Genomic DNA, 22,435 nt, shown 5'->3' on the forward strand with positions numbered 1-22,435 from the left:
AGGCGGACGGGGGCCGAGCGACACCCACGGCCACCAGCGGGACAGTGGACCCTGCGGATCGCGCACGCAGTGAGGCGGCAGCCAGGGAAGTCTAGGAGCCCGGGGCCGCCGTGAGCCCCGTGAAGGCACCGGCGCTCAGGGTTCCATCGCGTGCACAGCGGGCGTGCGGCAACCCGCCTCGCTCTGGGTGGTGGAGACGGACACGGAGGTGTTTGCCCAATGTGTCTGTGTGTGTCCCCCTTCAGTTGTACCCCCAAGACTCGCGCACATGCAGATCTGTAAGTTACATCTGAAGCAGCGGAGGTCTCACCCGCCAGCCACCAGCCGGCCTGACGCCTCCCAGGCCCTGGACTGGGTCATCCTGACCCCTCAGCTGCACCAGCTCAGCGGGGCAGGACTCGGGCTCACTTCTTGCCCAGGAAAGTGGCACGTGCACACCGTGGGCAGTCTCTCCTGGGGTGTCCCCTGCAGGGAACCCTCCGGCCACCGCTGCAGGCACCCCTGGAGGCCTGGGGTCCTGCATGGGCGGCCTGCCCAGCTGCAAGCTCCGGGAGGTGTGAGTGAGGAGCCTAGCTCACATTCCAACCTGGCGGTGGGCTGCAGATGAGCGACGTGGCAGCTCCTGACTCTTGTGATGATGGATGGATGGATGATGGACGACGGACGATGGATGGGTAGATGGATGGATGGATGGATGGGTGGATGGATGAATGGATGGATGGATGATGGATGATGGATGGATGATGGATGATGGATGGATGATGGATGGATGGACAGATGGCTGGATAGATAGGTATATGTATGAATGATGGATGGATGATGGATGGACGGATGATGGATGATGGATGGATGGATGATGGATGGATGGATGATGGATGGATGGATGATGGTTGGGTATAGAGGAATGGATAGATGGATGGGTAGAGGGCTGGATATCTTAAAAGCCAAGGAAATACAGAGCCACTCAGTCGGTTTGTTCTGTTAAACAACTGCAGAAGCTGAACGAAGAAACAGAGTGAACTCACTAACACCACGTCTGCACGACCCCGTCTCAGTTATGGTGAAGTACAACATGAATCAGACTCCTTAGAAGTGATGAATAAACAATAATAAAAATTTCAGTCTGAGTGTATGACATAGGAAATAGGATTAGAGGTTCGAAACATTAATAAATTGCATATTAATTTTAAAAATAGGCAGCGAGCCACACAAAAGCCGCTTTCTAACCGCCTCTTCCGGCAAATCTCACAGTTAACATTAACTTAGGGAGGAGACCCGGGGTGTATGTGTGTGCACTTCTCAGAAAATTCCAGAAGAGCTGGGGACCCTGGGCTTTGACCAACAACTTGTCCTCACCACCCACCCTGTCACTGAGGGATCAGCACTAGTGTGTGGGACGGACAGATGTCCCTGTTGGGCAGCCAGCTCTTAACATGTTTACACCTAGACCCGTGGGAGCCTGGGGAAACGGGCCAGCAGGAGAATGCTGGCCCCAACCACACGCACACAGACACAGACATATAGACATAGACACACACACACACAGACACACAGACACAGACACAGTCACACACACAGACGCACACACACACAGACACACACACACAGACACACACACAGACACACACACAGACACACACACACAGACACAGACACAGTCACACACACAGACACACGCACACAGACACAGACATATAGACATAGACACACACAGACACAGTCACACAGACACAGAAAAACATACGCAGATGTACAGACACACAAACACGCATACACACAATCACAAACCAAATACATGTACGCAGACGTACGCACAAAGATACAATCAGACACCAATACGTATACACAGTCACACAGAGACACACGCACACAGCCACACACACACAAACACAGACACACAGACACACAGACACACACACAGACACACACACAGACACAAAGACAGACACACAGAGACACACACACACAGACACACAGACACACACACACACACACACACACACACACACACACACACCCCACTTGAGGCTGGGAGACTGTGAAAGGCCCTGGCAGGCTGGCAGGATGCTGAGCTGAGCAGAAAGGAGGGCTTCCTGAGCCAAACCTCGCCCACCCCGTCCTTCCCACGCCCACCCCCTCCTTCCCCACACACAGAGGGCAGGGTCCTGAGGGCGGAAATGGGACACTTTCCTGTCCGGGAACAGGCCCAAGGGAGAGGCAGGTAGCTGGGGGGGGGCCAGTGCCACTGTGAGGTCTCGTGGGGGTCCTGCCCCCGGCCAGGAGGGCCTAGCTGGGGACAAGCCTGCATTGCTGAGGCCACAGTGGGTGGGCTGGGGGTCAATGGGCCAGGGGTCAAGGGTGCTGTCTGAGGGGGGCAGCCAGAGCATCACACCTGCTCCTGATTGAGCAGGACACAGCGGGGGCTCAGGGAGCCTAGAAATACGTGACATTCTAGAAGGCGGGAAACAGGCTCGCAGTGCATCCTGACTGGTACCCTTCCCTGCACCCCATCCTTAAATCAAGTGCCCCTCACACCCCACCCAGACCTGCTGAGGCTGTCGAGGCTGCTGCCCCTCTCCCACATCTGGCTGTCCCCTGCCTAGAGTGTCCCTCCTAATATGGGGGCTGGCTGGGGTGGGGGAGCTGGGGGCCCCACAACTCACGTGCGCAGCATTGTCATGGGGAGAAGCATCGCTGACCGGTGTCCAGCCCCAGGAAGGAGGCAGTTTGATGTCATGGGTAGGAGGGGGTGTTCGGCACCCCAAACGTGTCCCTCTCCACCTCAGTCTCCTGTCCTCAGAAGGGCAGACTCGCCGGTGAATCGGGTGTGTGGCTGTGCTGGGGACCGAGGGGGCAGTGCCAGTGAGGAGGGTCCCCTCTGCCAAGGCGCTGCCACTGGGGAGGAGCCGCAGGGGCGGTTTGGAGAGGCTCGGAGGGCGGAGCCAAGGGTCCCAGCTGCCCCCAGGGACAGGGCAGGCGGGGTGGCCTCGACCCCTTCCCCCGCTGCCCTGTCTTCGAAACACGAACGCAGTGAGGGCACCTGGCACACGGCCGAGCCCTTCTGGCCGGGCCGGACCCAGCTCTGGATGTGGCACCTGGGCCCACGCCGCCTGTACCTCGGTGCCCAGAGCTGGGGAGTGGGTGACAGCACCTGAGCAGCTCCCCGACCCTCAGCATCCGCAGGTGCTGCCCCCACAGGGACCTGATGTCCTGGGCCACACCCACAGGAGCCTGACCGGCCACCAGAGGGCAGCGTGCGGCCAGTCGGCGGTTGGATGTGGGGAGCCCCTGGCTGTGGGGGCCACCTGGGCTCATGGCACTGGGTGCCGCCCCGAGGGGGACCCTCCCCACCCCTGAGTGTCCACCAGCCTCAGGCCGAGTCTGGGCTCTTGGCCCATCTCTGAGGACACAGCCCTTACGAGTCCCGAGCACTTTCACACGGAAGAATGACCCGGTCCTGCAGCCCAGGGGCGGGCCCGTCTCCGCGGGGGGCCCTGCCGGGGTGAGGGGGGCCAGTGACCCTGACGCCCCATGGGGGGCGGGCTTCTGAGGTCACGAGCTGGAACCCTGTCACTGCCGTGGATAAGGGTCAATAAACGAAGGCTACACCCAGGACAGCTGGTGCTGCCAGGGCAGGAATCTGCTGATGGAGCAGCGATGAGCTCAGATCTCAGAACTGGAGGCAAAGACCAGAGGGGACGCGGGCGGGGGGCCCTGGTTTACCTGCGGGGTCTCATGCTCTCAAACGCCCCAAGCCCACCAAACACAGTGCCGGCCTGGGAGGGGCCCGGAGCCCCCGGGGAGCACGGTCCCGTGCAGCAGCCCGGGCAGGGTACAGGGTCCTCGCCAACTCCACCGCCAGGCGCCGTGGCCCTGCTCTGGTCCAGAGCCGAAGACAGCAGCAGCTGGGCCAGCAGAGCTCCCGCGAGGCTGCGAGCAAAGCCCAGCGGCTGAGAGGTGGCCGGGGAGGAGGGAGCTGGCTTGACACGGCAGCCTCGGGCCCATCGGCCTCCCTCGCAGGGCACGGAGCGGTGACACAGAAATGGCAAGGCTGGCGGCAGAGCCAGGGGCTGCGGGGGCTGCGCCTCCCCGGGGGCCGCCCAGGAAGCCGGCCTGTCCTGGTGGCCCTTCTCAGGCCTCTGGTGGCCGCACTGGCCCGGCTCCTTCCTGCCTCCACCGCTGGGCCGAACACGCGACAGTGTGGGGGACCCGGGACACCTTGACGCTGACTTCCTCCGGGAGGCTTGCCGAGGGCTCCCTGCGCCTGGGGCTGTGGGCGCTGTCCACCGTGCAGGCTGCCTGTCTGCATGTCCCTCAGCCTCACTTGGCGTCCTCTCTGGGCCGCACGGGAGGAAGCGGGAAGCAGGTAGTGACACAAATGAGCCAGCTGCCTCCCTGCAACTGCCGGGGTCCCTCGTCCCATGTCCTGTTAGGGCTCCCGGCCCCAAGGCGAGGGTGGGGCGCGAGCATGGGAAGCAGCGGAGCGGCCCTTGCTCAGAGGGCTCGGGGCTGGGCTTGGGGCCCTGGGGTGCTCGGACCAGGCGCAGGATGGGGCACCTTGCTTGAGCCCCCTCTTCCATGCTAATTAACTTTATGTTCCCACATTAATGCACAGGATAAAAATTCCGGACAGCACAAAAAGTCATAACATTAAAAGTAGACATCGCTCCCCCACACCTGGCTCTTCTCACACGGCCAGTGCCAAGCACAGACCCAGGCCTCCTGCTGTCCCCAAGGGTCGCACAGAGGACCCCTCCCCACACACACACACCCCGTGAGCCCGGGTGGGGGCAAGCCCAGAAGGAAATCTGCTTTGTACCCCAGAATCAGGTGGCTTGCCCTCTAGTGCAGCCTGGGATGCCCAGGGCTGGGCAGCGCCCCCGGGCCCTCAGGCTGCCCCCGCCCACCCCACCCCCCCGGGGAGAAGATCCCCTGCCTGTCCCCAGGATTGCCACCATCCCCTCCCTCCCACACAGTGCCCAGACTGGGGCTGTCCCCACTCAGAGAGTGGCAGGGCAGAGGGAGGGCCGGAGTGGGGGCTGTGTGTTCCCAAAGTGACCCCACCCAGCTGGGAACAGGATGGCCTGCCGCCCACCACCCCACCAGGGTGTGCCCTGCCCCAGCCTCAGAATGCTGAAGCCACCAGCCCCAGCCAGGCCGGTCCCCACGCAGCAGAGCTTCCTTGATTTCGAAAGTCCCTGCAGTTCTGCCAGAGGACATTCCGCATTCCGATCCCTGACCGCTTTTGATCCCCCGTGGCTAGGAATGTGGGAGATCAGCCCCCAACCCGTTACATGGTCTAACCAGGCCCTAGCCCCCTGGCCAGATCCAGCCAGCTGACTGGTCCTCAGCCAGGGACAGGGGCCCCGGGGAGCAAGGTGGGGGGCGGGGCAGGCCACTGACAGAAAACACCTGGGCTGCGTCCCTGGCCTTAGGCCGCTGATGTCAGGGATGCGAGGGAGCCCTACAGCTACTTCCCATCGCCCTCCCACACAACGCGGGATGCCAGCCCGAGGCGGCCCCCATCACCGCCTGGGGCACCTCGATTCCTGTCACCACCCCAGGCCCTCTGTCCTGCGTGCCCCGGGCCGAGTGTACGCCCTACTGAGGCATCATTTGCGTCTGCAGAAACCAGAACCAGCTGACATGTGTGAGGCATTAAGCCCCTTGCTGCTTGTGGCCACGGTGGGGCACTGTGAAGCCCCTGGGGGGAAGTTTTTTTTAAAGAGGTGGCTTTTTTGTGCAAGGGAAGCTGGCTGGAAAATTCAGGGGAGGGATGGAACTTGAGAAAAACAGCCACGAACTCCCAAGCCTCGTGATCTGGGAGCAGGGTGACCGCGAGGCAGGTTCCAGCCGCACTCAGCACCCTTCCGGCACAGGGTGAGTTTTGGGGAGCCGAGGTAGACCAAGGGCCTGGCTCTGTGACTCCTGCACTGCAGAGCCACCAGGCATAGGGAGGGTTTGGGGTGCGTCCATCAGTGGGCACCTGCTGTATGTCCAGGGAGGCCTCTGAGCTTGACGTGGAGGAGACAGGTGAGTGCTTTGTGGGTCGGGATGGGGAGGACTCGACAGGCTGGGGTTCTGGGCTTCTCGGGTGACGCACAGAGGGCAAGATAGAGCAAGGGACACTGATGCCAGGCAGAGGGGAAAGAGGCTGGCTTCTGGGTCGGGGAGGCTGAGCCACCCTCCTCTGGGGAGTCTTCAAGAGAGGGACCCGCCAGCAGGCAAATAGAAGGGTCCCAGGCAGCGAGGCATACAGCCCCCCCCGGGGGCCTGAGGCTGGAGCAGGGCCACCGAGAGGGCCTGGAGGAGCCACCAGCCTGCGAGCTGCAAATTCATCAGTGCTCAGGGACCCCAGCTACGAAAGCGGAAGCCGAGCCGAGCTGGGGCTGTCGGTGAGGATGGCTATGCCAAGGTCTCAGGGGGATCCAGGAGACAGAGCCCGGTGGCAGCTCAGAGTCACGCCTGCCACCGCCTGGGGAGAGAGGTCAGCCATGCTACAAGGACGGCATGCGGGCTGGGCGAGGCTCCTGTGGCGTCTGCCGAAACTGCCACCTGTCACGGCCAGGCGTCTGCACCGGGGCTGCTGATTGCAAAGCACGAGTCCCCTCCCAACTGCGCCAAATCCCACGGCCTCTGCCTCCCCGAGCCTCACCACGGCACGGTGACATGAGAGGAGGGTGCCGCCCACGGCCACCAGAACAAGAGGCAGCGGGAACGAGGCGCCGCACCATGAGGCCTCGTGCTCACGTTGGACCCCCCACCTTCGCTCGCTCTACGCAAACCCTGGGGGGGCACAGCCGGCCCCGCCATCGCCGCACCCTCAGCCCCGGACTGGACGCAGCACAGGTCGCCAGCCGGTTGAGGAGGCTGCGAGCGCACGGGAAGGTCCAGATAAACAAACAACGAAAAGTGAGTCCTGGGGAGGACCAAGCAGCCAGCGGGAACCCTGACGCCAGGCAACACCGTTTCCATGAAGAACCCGGAGCAGGGGCGGAAACAACGGAAATCCACCAGAGACCACTGAGCGAGTAGATACACGGTCCCCCAAGAAGGTGCCAAGCAGGAGACCAGACCGAGGCCACCTCGCAGCGCGGAGGGAACACGGGAGAAAACCTCCGGCAGGACAGAAACGCTCCCGGAGCAGGGCGAGGGCCCTGGGAGCTGCAGCGCGAGGGACAGACGCAGAGTGAGGGACAGACGCAGAGTGAGGGACAGACGCAGAGGGGCCCGCGGCGGCGCAGGACGGCCCCGGACAGAGGCAGCGGGACTCCCGCCAGCAGCCCTGCGTCTGAGCCAGCCGTGTGAGACCAGCTGCAGGACCCGGAGGACGACATGGTGGCTCGGGTCATGTCATAGAGAGGTGGGACTCAGACTGATGCCACCCTGTGACAGCCCGGCGCGCACGACCCCCGGGCCTTCCAGCCTCCGGGGGACTGGCCTGCAGCCCGGAAGTTCGCACCCGGCAGAGCGCTGACCGGCGCAGGGGCACACAGACCCTCGGACTTGGGGACGCCCTCCCCACGAGCCACTGCCAGGGCCGTGCGAGGATCAGCCTCCACAGCCAGCTGCAGAAGGACTCGCAGAGCGCAACGAAGGGGCCCGCGGAGTCCCCCCCGCGGCCGAGCCCAGAGAAGCTGCCCGGTCAGCAGTTCTCAAGAGCCGTCTGTGGCTGAAGCCATGAGGCAGAACACAGAGTCCCAAGACACTGCAGCGTGTGGAGCCGTGTCGGAGCCAGGCCGAAGGACAGCTGGCCCTTTCTCTTGGTCATCGAGGACTATTTTTGTGTGAATTTATGTTTTAAATGTTGCGTTGAAACACTGCTTGCCTCGATGACTGAGGTTTTCGTGGCCTCACTGTGAAGCTGGCCCCGAGAGGGTGCCTCACACTCCCCGCCCTCGCCCTGGGCCACTGTAGTCACAGAGGTGGGAGGGCCGAGCCCGAGTCGGCAGGACTGGGGCTGGCAGACCTCGGAGGTCAGCAGGCGAGCCTGGGGCCTGGGCTCTGGAGACTCGCCTGGGCGAGTCTGGGGGAGGACGGGGAGAGGGCTCCAGCTCTGAGCAGGCGCTGGCACTTGGGACCTGAGCCCCGAAGTCCGACCCGCTCCGTCAGAGCCCGCAGCGGGATCCCTGCGAGGCCGGTGGGCTGCCAGCCAGGACCGAGGGGCAGACCCCCTGGTGGGTGGCTGAGCTGTGGTGTGACTCTAGCTCCCGCATGCAGATATCGGTGGCCCCGTCCTGGGGGAGGCTGACCCAGCCACCTCTGAGCTTCACCCTCCACCTGCACCGTGGCCCAGTCCCCGGGGGGCAGCAGCTTCTTACTACCCCTCAGCCTGGTCCAGACAGCGACGCCCAGCCCCGGTTCTGTCTGGGACTCCCGTCCACCCGCCCTCGCCGGGAATGTGCTGACTGCTGATAAAAGGCGGCTCCTGGCAACAGTCACCTGAGCAAAGGCCTCTGTGCTCCCCGCTTCCGGAACCCAGGTTGTCCTCTCGTGCACGGGCCAGAGCAGCGACAGAAGCGCAACAGGGCCCCTGCAAACTGTCATGTGGACCAGCTGGTGGCTCTGGCCCCTGGTGGCCATCTGCACTGCAGACCAGTTCCGGGAAGAGGCGGAAAGGATTATGCAGGGCACACCTGTCATTGATGGGTAAGCGGCCCCTCCTGGGACAGGGCTGGGGCCTGGGGCTGGGGCAGCCAGGAGCAAGGCCACGAGCAAGGCCAATGCCCCTGACTCAAGGCAGGCGCCACCCCAGCTCCACCTGGACTGACTCGGTTTCTCCAGCTGTAACGTGGGCCTTGCCCTTCACTAGCGGCCTTTGTGAGGTCTCGTAGGGCCCCCAAAGGCTTCAGCAGATGAAGGCCTGTAGAAAATGGAGCAGTTAGGGAGCACCCCACAACCTGGCCCCCGCTGCACCCTGTGGGCCAGGTCCCAGCATAGAGTGGCAGCTGGGGCCGGGGACGTTGGGGGCCTGGCCGAGGTCATGCTTCACGCAGGCCACAGCTTTCCATCACCTGATGCTGCAGGCGAGGGTGACATCCACCACAAGCTCCTGGGAGGCCCCTCTTGGCCCTCTGGACCCTCCTCCCGGAGACCCTTTCCTCAGGCCCCTCCCTCTCCAGCATCCACCTGGGGGTGACCCCATAGGTGCTGAGTCAGCTTGACCTCACTCAGTGCTTGACATCCTGTCACATGTCACACCCCAGACTGAGCCCGTGACATGCCCACTCCTGCAGCCCCACTTCCAGCCAAGACCCTGGTGACACATTTGGTGACACGTTGTCACTGAGGTCACAGCCGACCTGGCAGCGCCTGTTCCCTCCACTTGCCAATGCATCTGCACTGACCCCCCCCGCCCCGTGCTGGGCATCCCTGAGCCTCTGACTCTCCGCTGCTTCCTCTGGCCGAGGTCTGGCCTGAGCAGCCAAAGGGAGTCAGTCTGGATACTAAGTCCCAGCCACCGAGGCCCACACCCCACCCCCACTCCTCCATGCTCCTGGCAGGCCTCATGCCATCCCTGCCTGGCCTGTGTCCTTGTCCCTGCCCTCGGCTCCGGCAGGGCGGTGCTCAGGCCCACGGCAGCCGTGGGCCTCTCCGGTCCCCTGCGCAGACCCTGCATTGCCAGCCCGCTGTCCTGCTTTCTGCGCTACGTGGGTGCCCCGCAGGCCGAGAGCAGCTCTTGGTTCTCGCAGACCGAGCTCGGGCCGCGGTGCCTGGCCCCTGGCACTTCCTCTGGGCGCCATGGAGAGCGCCCCGTGAGCACGCGGCCGTCACTGCCCGGCAGGTGCCTCTGGGTTTTGCACGATGTCACCACTGCTGAGGACGCTGCCCAGGCCACACAGATAAGAAGGGTGGATCGGGCGGACCCAGACTAGCAGGGTGCAGCCCAGGGCAGATGCAGCCTCTGTCCTCAGCTTGGGCTCCTCCGTCGGGTGGAGAGACCGAGGGGAGGAGAGACAGTGAATTCACCCTCCCTCCTGCAGGCCCTGGGTGGCAGCTGAAGCGGGGGCTGGATTTCCTAGCCAGGCTGGGGCTCCTCAGGCAAAGGAGTGAAGTCCCCACCGGAAGCCACGCCTGCCCGTCCCAGGGACAACACCCAGCCCGGCAGAGAGGCTGTGGCCTCGCCCTGCTGGATCCCTCAGTCAGCAAATGATCCCTCTCCCAGCCCACTCCCCAACCTGTCAATCAAACCACAATTCGGAGTCCCTCCCCCCAGCCCTTCCCAGAGAGCAGGGGCAGCTCCCAGGGTCTGCGGTGGCGCTCAGACAAGAAAACATGGCTTTGGGGGAGGGGCACGGTGGCACCAGGAGGCCCCAGGCATCCTCAGAACAAAGCCCCCACTCGGGCTCAGGCCGTCCACATAGCCTCCTTGTGAACAGATTAGGGGGCTGAGGGCGCCTGCCTAGATGTCCAGTTTGGGTGTGCATGTGTGCACACTCATGTGCATGCATGTGCTCGTGTGGCTGCTGTGTACATGTCACATGTGTGCATGTGTGGGTGTGTGCACGTGTGCAAGCTCACTGGTTAAAGGTCCGATGCCTGCTGGTGGGCCTGGCTGGGCCTGCGACTCTGCATTTTAAACAGCCACCAGGGGCCTGTGCTGCCTCCACGCACAGGGTTTACCCAGGACAGGCTCTCGAAGGGAAGACCCACCCATGCAGGGCTCTCGACTGGCCTAGGGGTGGGGCACAGCTGAGCAGCTCGCCTGTGCTCAGGTGTATTCAGGTAAGGAGCAGTCTGTGACCCTGGCCTCAAGCCGTGAAAAGCGGAAGTAAAGCGGAAGGGAGGCCAGGGAGGGCACCTGGAGGCCCCAGGTCCAAGTGGCACCTGACCCGCCTCCCACCCTGCTCCGGCCTGCAGGCACAATGACCTGCCCTGGCAGCTGCTGACCAGTTTCAACAACCAGCTGCGGGACGCGAGGGCCAACCTGACCAGCCTGGCCCACACGCACACCAACATCCCCAAGCTGAAGGCCGGGCTTGTCGGGGGCCAGGTACGCCGGCGGCCTCTGCACTTGCCTATGTTGGGGTCCACCCTTCTCCCTCAGGTCCTGGGCAAGGTGCGGCCCCTCCCTGGTGGCAGCATACCTCCGACCCCCTTGGGGCCACAGGTCCTTGGAGGGGTCTCTGATAAGGCCCCAGGCTGTGGGGATGGCTTTGAGGACAGGAGGGGACTGAGACACTCACTCGTACGTGTGGGGGGTGGGCCTGGGGCCTGAGGTCTTAGTCCCTGTGCCTGTGGCCCCCAGTTCTGGTCTGCGTACACACCCTGCGACACCCAGAACAAAGATGCCGTGAAGAGGACGCTGGAGCAGATCGACGTCATCCACCGCATGTGCCAGATGTACCCTGAGACCTTCCTGTGTGTCACCAGCAGCGAAGGTGGGTCCCGGCCCACCTCCCTGGGCCCCACCCACCTCTGCCCTTGTCCCAAGCCGAGGTGATGGTGCGGCTTGGCCTTCCACGGGGTTAAGCCAGAGGCTCGGGCACAGCTGCCATCCAGATGCCCACCACTTGGCTGGGCTCTGCTCGCAGGCATCCGACAGGCCTTCCAGGAGGGCAAGGTGGCCAGTCTGGTCGGCGTGGAGGGCGGCCACTCCATCGACAGCAGCCTGGGCGTCCTGCGGGCGCTCTACCACCTGGGCATGCGGTATCTGACCCTCACACACAGCTGCAACACACCCTGGTGAGTGGCCCCAGGGAGGCCGCGCCCAGGGGAAGGTGTGGGTGGGCCCCATCCCCTTCATCTCTGCGTACGGCCGACATGGGCAGGCCGCGATGGCCATTCTGCCCTCCTTCCTCCCAGGGCCGACAACTGGCTGGTAGACACGGGGGAAGATAAGGCCCAGAGCCAAGGCCTGTCGTCCTTTGGGCAGGTGAGTGGGGGGCAAGGACCGCGGTCACCATCAGAGGGGACATGACCCAGGACATGGCATCTCACCTTGCAGGCCTGTTCATCTGCAAATGGCATTGGCACGGGTGGCCCCAGGGTGGGCGTCCAGCTGGAACCCACTGGTCAACAGTGTGGTCCCAACTTTCTAGCTGCTAAGAGTTTATCAACACCTGGCCTCAAGGGGCCCCGGCCCAAACGCCCTCCCCCGTGCCTGGACCTCCGGGGTGCTGCAGCGAACCCCAGGCTGCCGGGCGAGCACAAGCACGCACCGTGCGCCCGCCCGCCCCAGAGTGCATGTCTCCTGTGGCCTGGTCCCGAGCCCCGTCTCCCCTAGAGCGTGGTGAAGGAGATGAACCGGCTGGGCGTCATCATCGACTTGGCCCACGTGTCCGTGGCCACCATGAAAGCCGCCCTGCAGCTGTCCAAGGCCCCCGTCATCTTCAGCCACTCCTCGGCCTACAGGCTGTGTGGGCACCGGCGCAACGTGCCAGACGACGTGCTTGAGCTGGTGGTGAGGGCGTCCGCTCGGCCTCCACGGTCCCCATGGTCCCCACGGTCCCTGGTGCCCCGTGTGGTGCCCACAGCCCCTCCTCTGTCCTGTGCAGAACCAGACGGGCAGCCTGGTGATGGTGAACTTCTACAATGACTACGTGTCCTGCAGAGCAGAGGCCAACCTGTCCCAAGTGGCAGGTAAGTGGGAGTGAGCGGCCGAGCGGCCGAGCAGGGCACCCCTCCCAGCACCCATACCTGCTGCTCCCCCCCGCCAGACCACCTGGACTACATCAAGAAGGTGGCAGGAGCCGGAGCGGTGGGCTTTGGTGGGGACTACGATGGCGTCTCAAGGTAAGGGCCAAAGCTGTGTCCTATGGATGAGCTGGCAGGGTCCCGGCCCCCCCACGAACATGTCCTGAGGGGCTGGAAAGAAGTGTGTCCCACGGGCCGTACCAACATGTCTTGCTCTGAAGGCCACTCCCCTGGCCCCTGAGCCTGAGGATGGGGGTGAGGCAGGTCAGTGGCTCACGGGGGGGTAGACAGGCCCTGGTCCCCAGTCCCAGGCCCATGGCCTGCACACCTGGTCCTCTCTGCCTGCGTCCCAGGCTCCCCACAGGGCTTGAGGACGTGTCCAAGTACCCGGACCTGATTGCCGAGCTGCTCAGGAGGCAGTGGACGGAGGAGGAGGTCAAGGGCGCCCTGGCTGAAAATCTGCTGAGGGTCTTTGAGGCCGTGGAGCAGGTGAGGAGCTGCCTCCTGCGCCCAGCCCCTCCCCACGCAGGAGACAGGCCGGGGACGACCTGTGTCTGTCCCCAGGCAAGTGATCACACACAAACACCCGAGGAAGAGCCCATCCCACTGGACAAGCTGGAGGCTTCCTGCAGGACTACGTACGGCTACTCCGGGGCCCCCAGCCTCCACCGCCCACCGGGAACTCTGCTGGCCTCCCTCGTGCCCCTCCTCTTCAGCCTGTGTCTTCTGTGACACCCTGGGGACCAACCCCTCAGGCTCCGAAGTCAGGGAAGACTGGGCCTGGGAGCAGCCAAGGCTCCAGAAGCACTGCCCTACGCACAGGCCCCTGGGCCCCATGGGGGCATGCTGTGGAGAGCTTGGGGCGCAGGCCCATGGTGGGCCCTCAATAAAGGCAGTGACCCCAGGAGTCCTGTGGGTGTGTGCCGTCGGTCCCCTGGCCCTGGGCGGGGGGAGCCTGAGCGCCCCACAGCAGCTCTGTGCAACTGCCCCGGCCGGATGCTCAGAGCCAGGAGCGCCCGAGTCGTGGAAGGGCAGGGCCGGGAACAGGGCTTTGCACGGACAGTCTGGGGGGCCTTTAAAACACATGGGCCGGGCTCCAGCACCCCCCACACATACCCCCACAGCCTGCTATCCACGCACACCCATACACACCTGCACACGCACCTGCACACACACCCCTATGGCCTATTATCCACGTGCAGCCATACACATCTGCACACATACCACACTCGTGCACAACTGCACACATATGCACAGGGGCATTTCTACACACCCACGCATGCAAGCAAACCCACACCCACATACCTGCACACACACCACTCACATAGCTGCACGATGTACACACAGGTACACACCCACACACATGCACTCACACACGTGCCCACACCGCAGCTCCGCAGGGCCCACTCCTGCAGGGTCCCCTCACACACCGTGGCCTGGCCCCACCCGGCCCCACCCAGCAGAGCTGCAGAGCATCATCAGAAGGGCAGGAGTCCAGCAGCCCTCAATGGACATCCGGTGATGTGCCCTGAGACGGATAACCCACTGGTGACAGCCCCAGGCGGGGCCCTGATGAGTCACTGCTGCACCTCCAGGCCCAAGGACACGGCGCTGGGCAGGCGCGGGCTTGGGCTCCGGGGTGGGCTCAGCCTGATGGGCAGGAGGAGGTTTCCCTCAGACTCCGCCATGACACCCAGCCACACCCCCACATGGGCAGCCCAGGGCGTCAGGGGCTGGGGGTCTCGCCTGTGCTGGGATGTGTGCAGTCACGTTTGGTGGCCTCCTGCTCACAGACGGCCACCCAGAAAGGGAAGTGACACGCTGACACAACCAAGGTGCGCACTCTGCCACTCTCATGTAGGGTGAGTTATCTCCAGGTAAGACTTAAAAAGAAAATTAAAACTGCGTTCTCTGATCCCTGCTATCTGGTGGGGCCCGAGAACCTGTATCCCCCACAACGGCCTGCTTCCGTTCCCCTCAGCTTCCCTTGTGGGAAGCCAGCCAGCCACTGAGGGAAGCCCCACCCTAAGGCCAGTAAAGAAAACCAGAGAGCTTTCTCAGGGGTCAATTAGTTTACTTACAACAGCATTTTAGGCAAAGGGCAAACAGGCCCAGTGCCCTCCGATGAGCCCTGGCCTCTCCCCAGCTGGGGACCAGGACACCAAGGACCTTCTCTGGACCCCCAGCATGTGGGCGCCCCGATGGTCCAAGGCCAGGATGTAAGGCAAGGCCGGCATTGCAGGACAAACGCCAGACAGCCCCCCGAGCCTACGCCCTCAGGTCGCACCCACAGCCAGGGCCCAGCAGGGCCGCCCCAACACCATGCACTGCACGGAGCACCCTGGGCTCCCCAGTCCAAGAAGGGGCACACGCGGACGTCAAGATAAAAGTCTACAATATTCTGTTTGCAAGAGCCACTGCGTGAGGGCAGACGAGACAGCTGGAGCCTCTGAGAAAGGCCTGGTTGGGAACGGTCACTGTGCACGGAGCCGGCCTCCGTCAGTACTAGCCATGCAATTGCCACGAGGTCATGCCAGGGGGGCGCTCAGGCCCAACGCTCCCCATCCGCCACTGGCTCCTTCTATTTTGGCAAAAAAAAAAAACCCACAAAAAAACCCACCCCAAAACTCTCAAAAAAACCCAAAACATCTTCAAGAAAACAAAGTAAACATCAGGAACTAGAAAAACAGAAACTACAGCCCGTCCATCACCATATCACCATGAGTGCGGCTGCTCCCTCCTGGGCGTGGCCTGAAGGTGGCTGTCCTGAGCCCCCATCAGCCAGCCTGGCTTCAAGGTCAATGCTGTGAGCACGCAAGGCAAGAGAAACCAGCCTGGAGAAGCGCCCATAACCTACAGGGCCAGGAGACAGCAACAGGGACGACACCGAGGACCACAAGGTGGCCTGCTCGGTGGCCAGGAGGGGCCTGTGCACACACTCTGGGGTCTGAGAGGTCACAGGGTGCACCTGGGCCCTCCAGAGGCGGCAGTGGAAAGAGGACATGGCTCCTGGAGTAGACACACCTGGTCTCGGAGCTGGGCACCCGGCGGGGCTCGGCCAGCTGCCACCACACGCCGTCCACTACCCAGTCCCCATCGACTCCTTGGAGGGTGGGGGAGAGAAAGGAGCCTGCAGATCCTCCAGCTGGTTGGCACAGGGTCACAGAAATTACCCACAAAACAGAAGTTTGTGCAAACGCACCCACCAGGACAGGGAACCCCTGCCCAGCCTAAGAGAACAGGACACGCCCCAGGCTGGCGGTGACAGGGGCTGAGGGCAGTGAGGTCAACGGCTGCTGCTGCAGGGTCAGCAGAGAGGCAGGACGTAGCAGGTGTGGATGGGCTTTCCTTCTTGGGTTCCTGCACATCCAGCTGCGAGGTGGCACCCTGGAGGGTCCCGCTAATTCCTCAGGGCGGCCAGCCTACAATCCACAGTGGCTCCATGAGCGAGGGTGAGGGGCCCAGAGGCAGCGCGGGGGTGGGGGGGAGGACTCCTGGTCACAACCTCCCCCTACGGGACACACGGGACATTGGGGCACAGCACACCACCCACCTGCGTGACAGCTGGTCCTCCTGGCTGCGCACAGAGCTCTCGCCCACAGCAGAGGCGCCCTCGGGCAGCTGGCTGAGCTGGTCCAGGACCTCCAGGCCGTTCTCCTCTGCGATCTGCACTATGAGACTGTCCACCTGCTCCTGCGGCGTGGTCAGTGTGGTGGCCGAGCTCATGGAGTCCTCCATCACCTGGGGGTGGTCAGTTTCTGGGCGGCTGGGCCCGGACCCTGGAGCCCCCGCAGCCCCCATAGCCTGACAGGCCCATCAGCCCTTGCTCCGATCACCCCGTTTCGACTACCTTTCTGCTTCGCCCTGCTCCTCCCGCCCACACCAGCCTCCTTGCTCCCGCGTCCGAGACCACGTCCCCGGCCTGCTCAGGCCTCTGGGTGCCAAGCCAAGCTGCTGCCTGTGAGGCTGGTCCGAGCCCCACTCCTAAGCGTCAGCACCGGCCCCAGGCATCACGTCTGCTAGGGTTGTATGCGGTCTGGACCCTGACAAGGGTCAGGTACCCTGGAGGCGGCCCCCACAGGGCCCAGCAGAGGACACTTGGTGACACGAGGGAGGGGACACGTGCGTGGCTAGCCATGTGAGCTGCCCTCACGCCTGGCCCCGGGCCGACCTACCAACGTGTGTACATCCAGGTTCTGCACCTACCGACGTGTGTACGTCCAGGTTCTGCACCTGCTGCTCGAACCTGTCCATCACCGCAGACACTTTCTGCAGGTCCATGCTGCTCAGAGCTCTGTCCAGGGCTTTGGTCACCTGCGCCATGTTCTTCGTCACCTGGCATGGGGGGTGGAGAGACAATAGGATGAAAGGAAATAATGGCACCCGCCAGGGACAGGCCCCCTGAGCTCCACCCAGGTCGACAAGCCCCCAGGCCAGGCCGAGCAGAGCTGGGCTCAGGCCGCTGCTGGCATGTCCCCAGGAAGTGCCATCGATGACCCGATGGATACGAGGAGCCCCGGTCACGACACGTGGTCAAAGTCCAAGGACACCGTGGGTCTTTGGGGCCGTGCCTTCTCTGGCACTGCACTTGCTATGTGGACGGAGTCCCCACCACAGGGCAAAGGGGCCTGGTGTGACGACTCCCCCATGGCCAGCCCTGGCCTCTGCCGGCGGCAGCAGCAGATGCAGCTTGGGTCGAGCACTCACCCCCTTCATGGTCACGGCCGTCTGCACCTTGGAGGCCACCGCGTCCACGCGGGACGCCATGCGCAGCCAGTTCACGCCCTCATTCTTCTTGCGGATGGCGTTCTCCGCGTACACACGGGCACACTCCACGCTCTTCTGCTGCAGGGCCTGGGAGCCGGGACATGCAGGCTGGAGGACGCCGGCCTCCCCAGGGCGCCTGCCAGCCCTCGGCGGGCCTTCCCGCCAGGAGCGTCCGTGAACTTCACAAACATGCGGAGGCCCAGGCCCCATGCCCGGGAAAATACGGCTACCTTTCCCGGCCCCTTCCCGCCCACGGCGACTCGGCCTCATACTGTCACCTGCACAGAGCAGCGTGGGCGACCTGACGCCGAGGGAGTCACAGTGGCAGAGCAAGACAAGGACGCAGACCTGCAGCCCACTGTCTGGCCTCCTTTCTGCCCCAGGAGCCGCCACTGGTGACAGGTCGCCAACCCCAAAACCTGCACCCTACAGCTGTCATAGTTCCCCCGTCCTCCCTGGAGAGGCCCTGCTGGGCACAGGGCCCTGGGAGCCTCCGCTCTGCTAGGCTCCGACGCCGAGGCACCTGCTTCCCAGGGAAGACAGCTGACAGAGACGGGGTGGAGGGTGGCGGCCGAAGCCCACGTCCCATGCAACGTGACAAAGCAAGTTCGGAACACGGGAAACGAATAAAGGCCCGGTCACTCAGAGGCAGCACAGGCACTGCGTGGCCCTTCTGCTCGGGACGCCTGGGGGGACAGAGCCACCGCGGGGAGGGCGGGAGGGCGGCGCTGCCTCACCTTCTTCACCTTCGCCTGCTCTGCCTTCGAGTCCTTCTCCGCCTTCTTGGCCAGCTTCTCCAGCTGCTTCGCTGTGAACTGAGCACAGGCAGGCGGGAGCCAGGGTCAGGCACCAAGCCCCCAGCGGGCCCTGCACGCTCCACCCTGGGGGCTGCACCAGGGGCCCTGTCTGTCGCCTGCCAGGGAGGGGCCATGAGGGTTCCCTAAATGTCTGCTCCCCCACCCCCGCCCCCTGGAGTGGAAGGAAGGCTTCTGCTTGCGGACGGATTCTCAACTTCCTAGAAAAGCTGGGCGGACTGTCCAGGCCACCCCAAGTACAACCCAGAAGCCAGAGGAGGAGCCCCTGAAGCTTCACTTCACAGAGCACCGCGCCCGTGAGGGGCTGCGGACAGCGCGCCAGCTCCTGGCGCCTCCTGGCCAACGCCCGCGCTAAGCGAGCCTCCTCTGTGCCCCTTCTGGCCACCCCTGTCTGGAACGAAGAGGACAGGCCAGCCGCACGGCTCACGCAGGCCGAAGCCCGGTCCCCATCTGCCAGGTGTGGTGCATGGAGGGTGGGCTGCCGGCCCTGCCCCTGCAAGTACCGCCCTCCTGAGGGCATCTTCTCACTGGTCAGTCAGTCCCACCCACAGAAAAATCACAGACTAAGTGGGTCACCCAGGTGAGGGCGTCTGCTTCGAATGCACGTCCACCCGTACGCTGGTCAGGAGTGGACGGCGCTGTCCTCCATGGACGGGCCTCTCTGCGAGCAAAGGCTGATCCCACCGCCAGGAGCCCTCTCCGCAGCGCTGCCTCCCAGCAAGCCCGACTGGTCGCCTGCTGGCTTCTCTGCCCAGGCAGAGGGCACACTGGCCATGGGTGTCGGCCAACTGGCCTCACAAGCCCTGCTGCCTCAGACCGTCCCTCGCCCACGGCCTCGCGCTCTTCAGCCCCTGCGCGTGCCGAAACAAGCGGGCAAACCCTGGCCGTCGGGCAAATGACCCTTGCCACCTACTGCAATGGTCTAACCCTGACATCAATGCTCCCGACTGCCGGGCTCAGGGCACAGGGCTCCTCTCAAAGGTCACCCCCCAACTCCTCGTCACCCAACTCATTCGCCAGGTGCTTTGAAACCAGCGTCTGCAGCAGCAGACACTGACCTCGTTCCTTTTCTACGAGCTCTTTAAACCCACACCGAGCAGGGCGGGAGGCACCAGCCACACGTGACTGCTTAAACTCAAGTGCTCGCCGTGGCCGGCAGTGGGCAGCGCCAACCTAAGAGTCATCGCTGCCCAGTGCAGGTGGACAGGACCCTGGCCCCGCCTACATCTGCAGCCCCACCTGTTCGCTGCTCTGCAGAACTGAGGCCACGCTACCCACACTGGGCACCCCGGCAGGACACCCTGTCCCCCAGGCTGGAAAGGCAGGCCTCCTCCCCCCACACACACCATGCCCTGCCCCCTTTACCTCTAAAGCTCGGTGCCCTGTCCTGTCCTCCTCATCCCTGCCACATCCACCTCGCCTCACTGTCCTCACAGGCCACCTGCCTTTAGTCTCACCCCTCCCCCACTCTCCCAACAGCCCCCAAATGGCCAAAGTGCACATGTGGCCACGTCCCTCCTTCACACGGGCCCCAGGCAGCTCCCACTGCCTCCACACGAAGACCACTTCTTGGCCAGGTGCCTTGGGGGCCACTGCCAGTGGCGGCGGCAGCAACTCTATGCATGACCTCACCCACCCCGGCTGCCGGCGGCCTCGACCCTGTTCACAGGCCCTCCCTCCCAGAGGCCTCCAAACCCCCCAAACAGGCCTCACTTGGCCAGGAAACCAACAGGGGAGAATGCTCAGGTGAGCCAAGCGACTAAGTGAGCTCCCCAATGCCCACGGTCTCCCACCTCTGGCCCTGCTAGCGGTGTCCCAGCCTATGACACCCACCTGCCTGGGCAGGCCCACCGGCCCCTCAGGCCCTCTCAACAGCCCAAGTCCCCCACACACTTGGCACTGAGACTTTGTCACACAGAAGGGGGCTTCTTGCTTGTCTACCTCACGCCCCGCGTTCCTTAAAAGATACAAGCTTCCATGCCCTGAGCCTGGCCCCAGCCACCTACCCTGGTGCCGTCCAAGTGCCTGAGGCTGCGGACAGGCCAAGACACCCTCTGCCTGTCCTCTCCATGGCAAAGCCAGCGTGCTGAGAGCAGCAGGAGCTCGCACACACCTGTCTTGCCATCCTTCAGAAGCAGCCACGGAGGGTGACCATGAGGACACCGCCTCCATTATTCAAGAAGCACACACGCCACCCAGACAGCTGCTCAGGCGCCCACGTGCCCTCCTTCAGCGTGATCCTCGAGGATGCAAGCTACAGTGTTAACTGCCACGTGGGACATCAAAGGAGGCGCCTGACACCCACTATGTCCCTTCAAGACAGCATGCCCACTCTCTCACAGGTGAGCCAGGCCTGCTTCTGCTCAGCCCGACAGGAAAGAACATGCCACCGCGCCGACTCAATAATCCCGTCATCGGTCTGCCTGAGCACTGTGCAGAGGTCACCCAGTTTATAATCTGTCTCTCTGAGTGCGACTTCCACCATCGTCCCCATACACTACCCACCAGGGCAGGGCTGGGGCTGACGGCCAGAGTACATACCTTCAACTGGAACAGGGTATCTGCAAAGAGAGGAGACAGTGTAAGGATTTTAGGAAATGGGGTGCGCAACACTTCTAACAAGCAGATGGGGTCACTAAAGCACTAGACATGCAGAGCTGGGACAGCACAGACGGCACTGACGGGGGCCTTTAGGAAGGTGAACAGGCACGCTGAGCCCGGGCAACCGCGGAGCCTCCCAAACCAACGATTCCTCTCAGGTGACCAGCATGGTGGCACTAGCTGACCTCAAGAACTAGTATGCAGGCAACTGAGTTATGGCTGCAGCGTGTGGCCCGTGGTGAAAACTCAAGACAGTGGTTTGCAACTTTAGAAAAGACCCTTGCAATTCTTTCCCAAGTGAATAAGGCTCAGTCCTTGTGTCTCTTTTTTATATACTCGTCTTCCCCAAAGGTAAATTGATAAAAACAGCAGGGTGATGACTCTTATGCTGTCCAAGTGCTGGCTCACAAAGCCCACCGCCACGGCCACTGTGCTTCTGAGATATCGAATCAGGCCAAGCGGCTTCCCGTCCCCAGGAAGAACCAGAGATCTGAGCGCACTGTTGGCTCACGGCCTGATATCTGAACTTGCTACTCACTCACCAAACTCAAGAGCCAGGGAAATTCAAGTTCACCTTAAAACTATCACAATTTATTCAATTTCTAAATTTGAAGAATGAGTCCTGAAGGCGTTTAGCACACTGGCTCAGAACGAAGGAATAAAATCCTGCAACCAGAACCAATGTCGAGTGCCCACAGCTGCAGCCCGAGGCGCCCAGGTGTGCCAGGAATTCAGGAAAGCTCTGGGCAGCGCCTCGTGCAGACCTGATCCAAGGCAAAGTCGTCTGGCTCTAGGAAACCGCTGGGCGGACACAGAGGGGCAGGCTCTGTGTCTGCAGCAGGGAAACAGGGTTGGGTCACTGGGATCCAAAGCCCCCTCCCTCCCCGCCTGGGCTTTGTCACCAAGACCTGAGCGGTAGGAGTAGACTGAAGAGCAAAATTCGTTAAGGAAAAACTTAACCTGCTGAAAAGTGCTACCGGCAAAAAAGAGTCCCCTCGAGAGCAGACTAAATTATGGAAATTATGCGCAAACCCAACGCGCGCGCGCGCGTGTGTGTGTGTTGCGGGGTGGGGATCGTGAGGCCGAGGCGATCTGCGCGGAATTTCCTTCCTGACAAAGCCATGGCTGCGCAGCTATTCACATTTCACAAACTGATTTTCAAAACTCTTTCACACCGGCCCTTCGACATCGAGGCAAGGGTAGGCGCCCCCTCGATCACGATCCTCCCCTGTGGAGTCCCTGAGCGCGGGGCGGGCTGGCGGTTCCTGCTGGATGTGGCAGAGCCCAGAGGCAGCCCTGGGCGGACCATGGAGATTTGGAAGAGATTCATTGTTCATTTCTTTTACATAAAGGGGGCAATCATCTCTTAAACTCTCCCCACAAACTGAGCAAGCCGTTATGGATAAGCCTCTTAATCCATCTGGACACCCTTTCCTGCCACTTTAGAGCAGTCGATACTTCTAGTCACTTCCAGCCATTTCAGTGCTGGGAGACTAATTATGCATTTCCCCCTGCACTTAGGGATATGCCAGAAGAGAGGAATTTGCAAAATAACAGTATCTCTGAAGCCCCAGTTCCCTTCATTCTCTCTCTCTCACTGTGGCTGGGAGCAGAGC

General features: G+C 62.8%; 2 protein-coding genes across 4 annotated transcripts; one reads left to right on the forward strand and one right to left on the reverse strand.

Moving 5' to 3' along the window:
• The first annotated feature begins 5,394 nt into the window (after nucleotides 1–5,394).
• Nucleotides 5,395–13,381, forward strand: DPEP1 (dipeptidase 1). 3 transcript variants are annotated; one of them, XM_006923422.3, is made up of 11 exons: nucleotides 5,395–5,880; nucleotides 8,483–8,649; nucleotides 10,861–10,993; nucleotides 11,249–11,381; nucleotides 11,535–11,685; nucleotides 11,806–11,875; nucleotides 12,227–12,403; nucleotides 12,498–12,582; nucleotides 12,660–12,735; nucleotides 12,990–13,125; nucleotides 13,201–13,381. In XM_006923422.3, exons 2-11 carry the CDS (start codon nucleotides 8,546–8,548, stop codon nucleotides 13,366–13,368), a joined length of 1,233 nt encoding a protein of 410 aa, XP_006923484.1. In that variant the 5' UTR covers nucleotides 5,395–5,880; nucleotides 8,483–8,545; the 3' UTR covers nucleotides 13,369–13,381. The 3 variants fall into 3 exon arrangements, with proteins under 3 accessions (XP_006923484.1, XP_024896564.1, XP_024896565.1); XM_025040796.1 differs by having other exon boundaries at nucleotides 12,990–13,381; XM_025040797.1 differs by lacking the exon at nucleotides 5,395–5,880 and adding an exon at nucleotides 5,901–6,033 and having other exon boundaries at nucleotides 12,990–13,381.
• Nucleotides 13,382–14,693: 1,312 nt separating this feature from the next.
• CHMP1A (charged multivesicular body protein 1A) lies at nucleotides 14,694–21,921 on the reverse strand. The gene is made up of 7 exons (XM_025040798.1): nucleotides 21,780–21,921; nucleotides 20,760–20,779; nucleotides 18,141–18,218; nucleotides 17,344–17,490; nucleotides 16,843–16,971; nucleotides 16,190–16,377; nucleotides 14,694–16,058 (listed from the first exon to the last, which is right to left on the reverse strand). Exons 4-7 carry the CDS (start codon nucleotides 17,401–17,403, stop codon nucleotides 16,037–16,039), a joined length of 399 nt encoding a protein of 132 aa, XP_024896566.1. The 5' UTR covers nucleotides 17,404–17,490; nucleotides 18,141–18,218; nucleotides 20,760–20,779; nucleotides 21,780–21,921; the 3' UTR covers nucleotides 14,694–16,036.
• Nucleotides 21,922–22,435: the final 514 nt, after the last annotated feature.

Source organism: Pteropus alecto, unplaced genomic scaffold (genome assembly GCF_000325575.1).
Source record: "Pteropus alecto unplaced genomic scaffold, ASM32557v1 scaffold89, whole genome shotgun sequence".
Classification (NCBI taxonomy): Eukaryota; Metazoa; Chordata; class Mammalia; order Chiroptera; family Pteropodidae; genus Pteropus; species Pteropus alecto.

Bases quoted from the DNA above. Each gene is read 5' to 3' on its own strand.
- CHMP1A (XM_025040798.1), bottom strand. From the start codon at position 17,403: ATGGCGTCCCGCGTGGACGCGGTGGCCTCCAAGGTGCAGACGGCCGTG. The intron at 16,378-16,842 runs GTAGGTGCAGAA...GACCACCCCCAG, and splicing joins ACCTGGACGTACACACGTCG to GTGATGGAGGACTCCATGAG. The intron at 16,059-16,189 runs GTGGGTGGTGTG...TGTGGATTGTAG, and splicing joins GAGGACCAGCTGTCACGCAG to GCTGGCCGCCCTGAGGAATT.
- DPEP1 (XM_025040796.1), top strand. From the start codon at position 8,546: ATGTGGACCAGCTGGTGGCTCTGGCCCCTGGTGGCCATCTGCACTGCA. The intron at 10,994-11,248 runs GTACGCCGGCGG...TGTGGCCCCCAG, and splicing joins CCGGGCTTGTCGGGGGCCAG to TTCTGGTCTGCGTACACACC. The intron at 11,876-12,226 runs GTGAGTGGGGGG...CGTCTCCCCTAG, and splicing joins GCCTGTCGTCCTTTGGGCAG to AGCGTGGTGAAGGAGATGAA.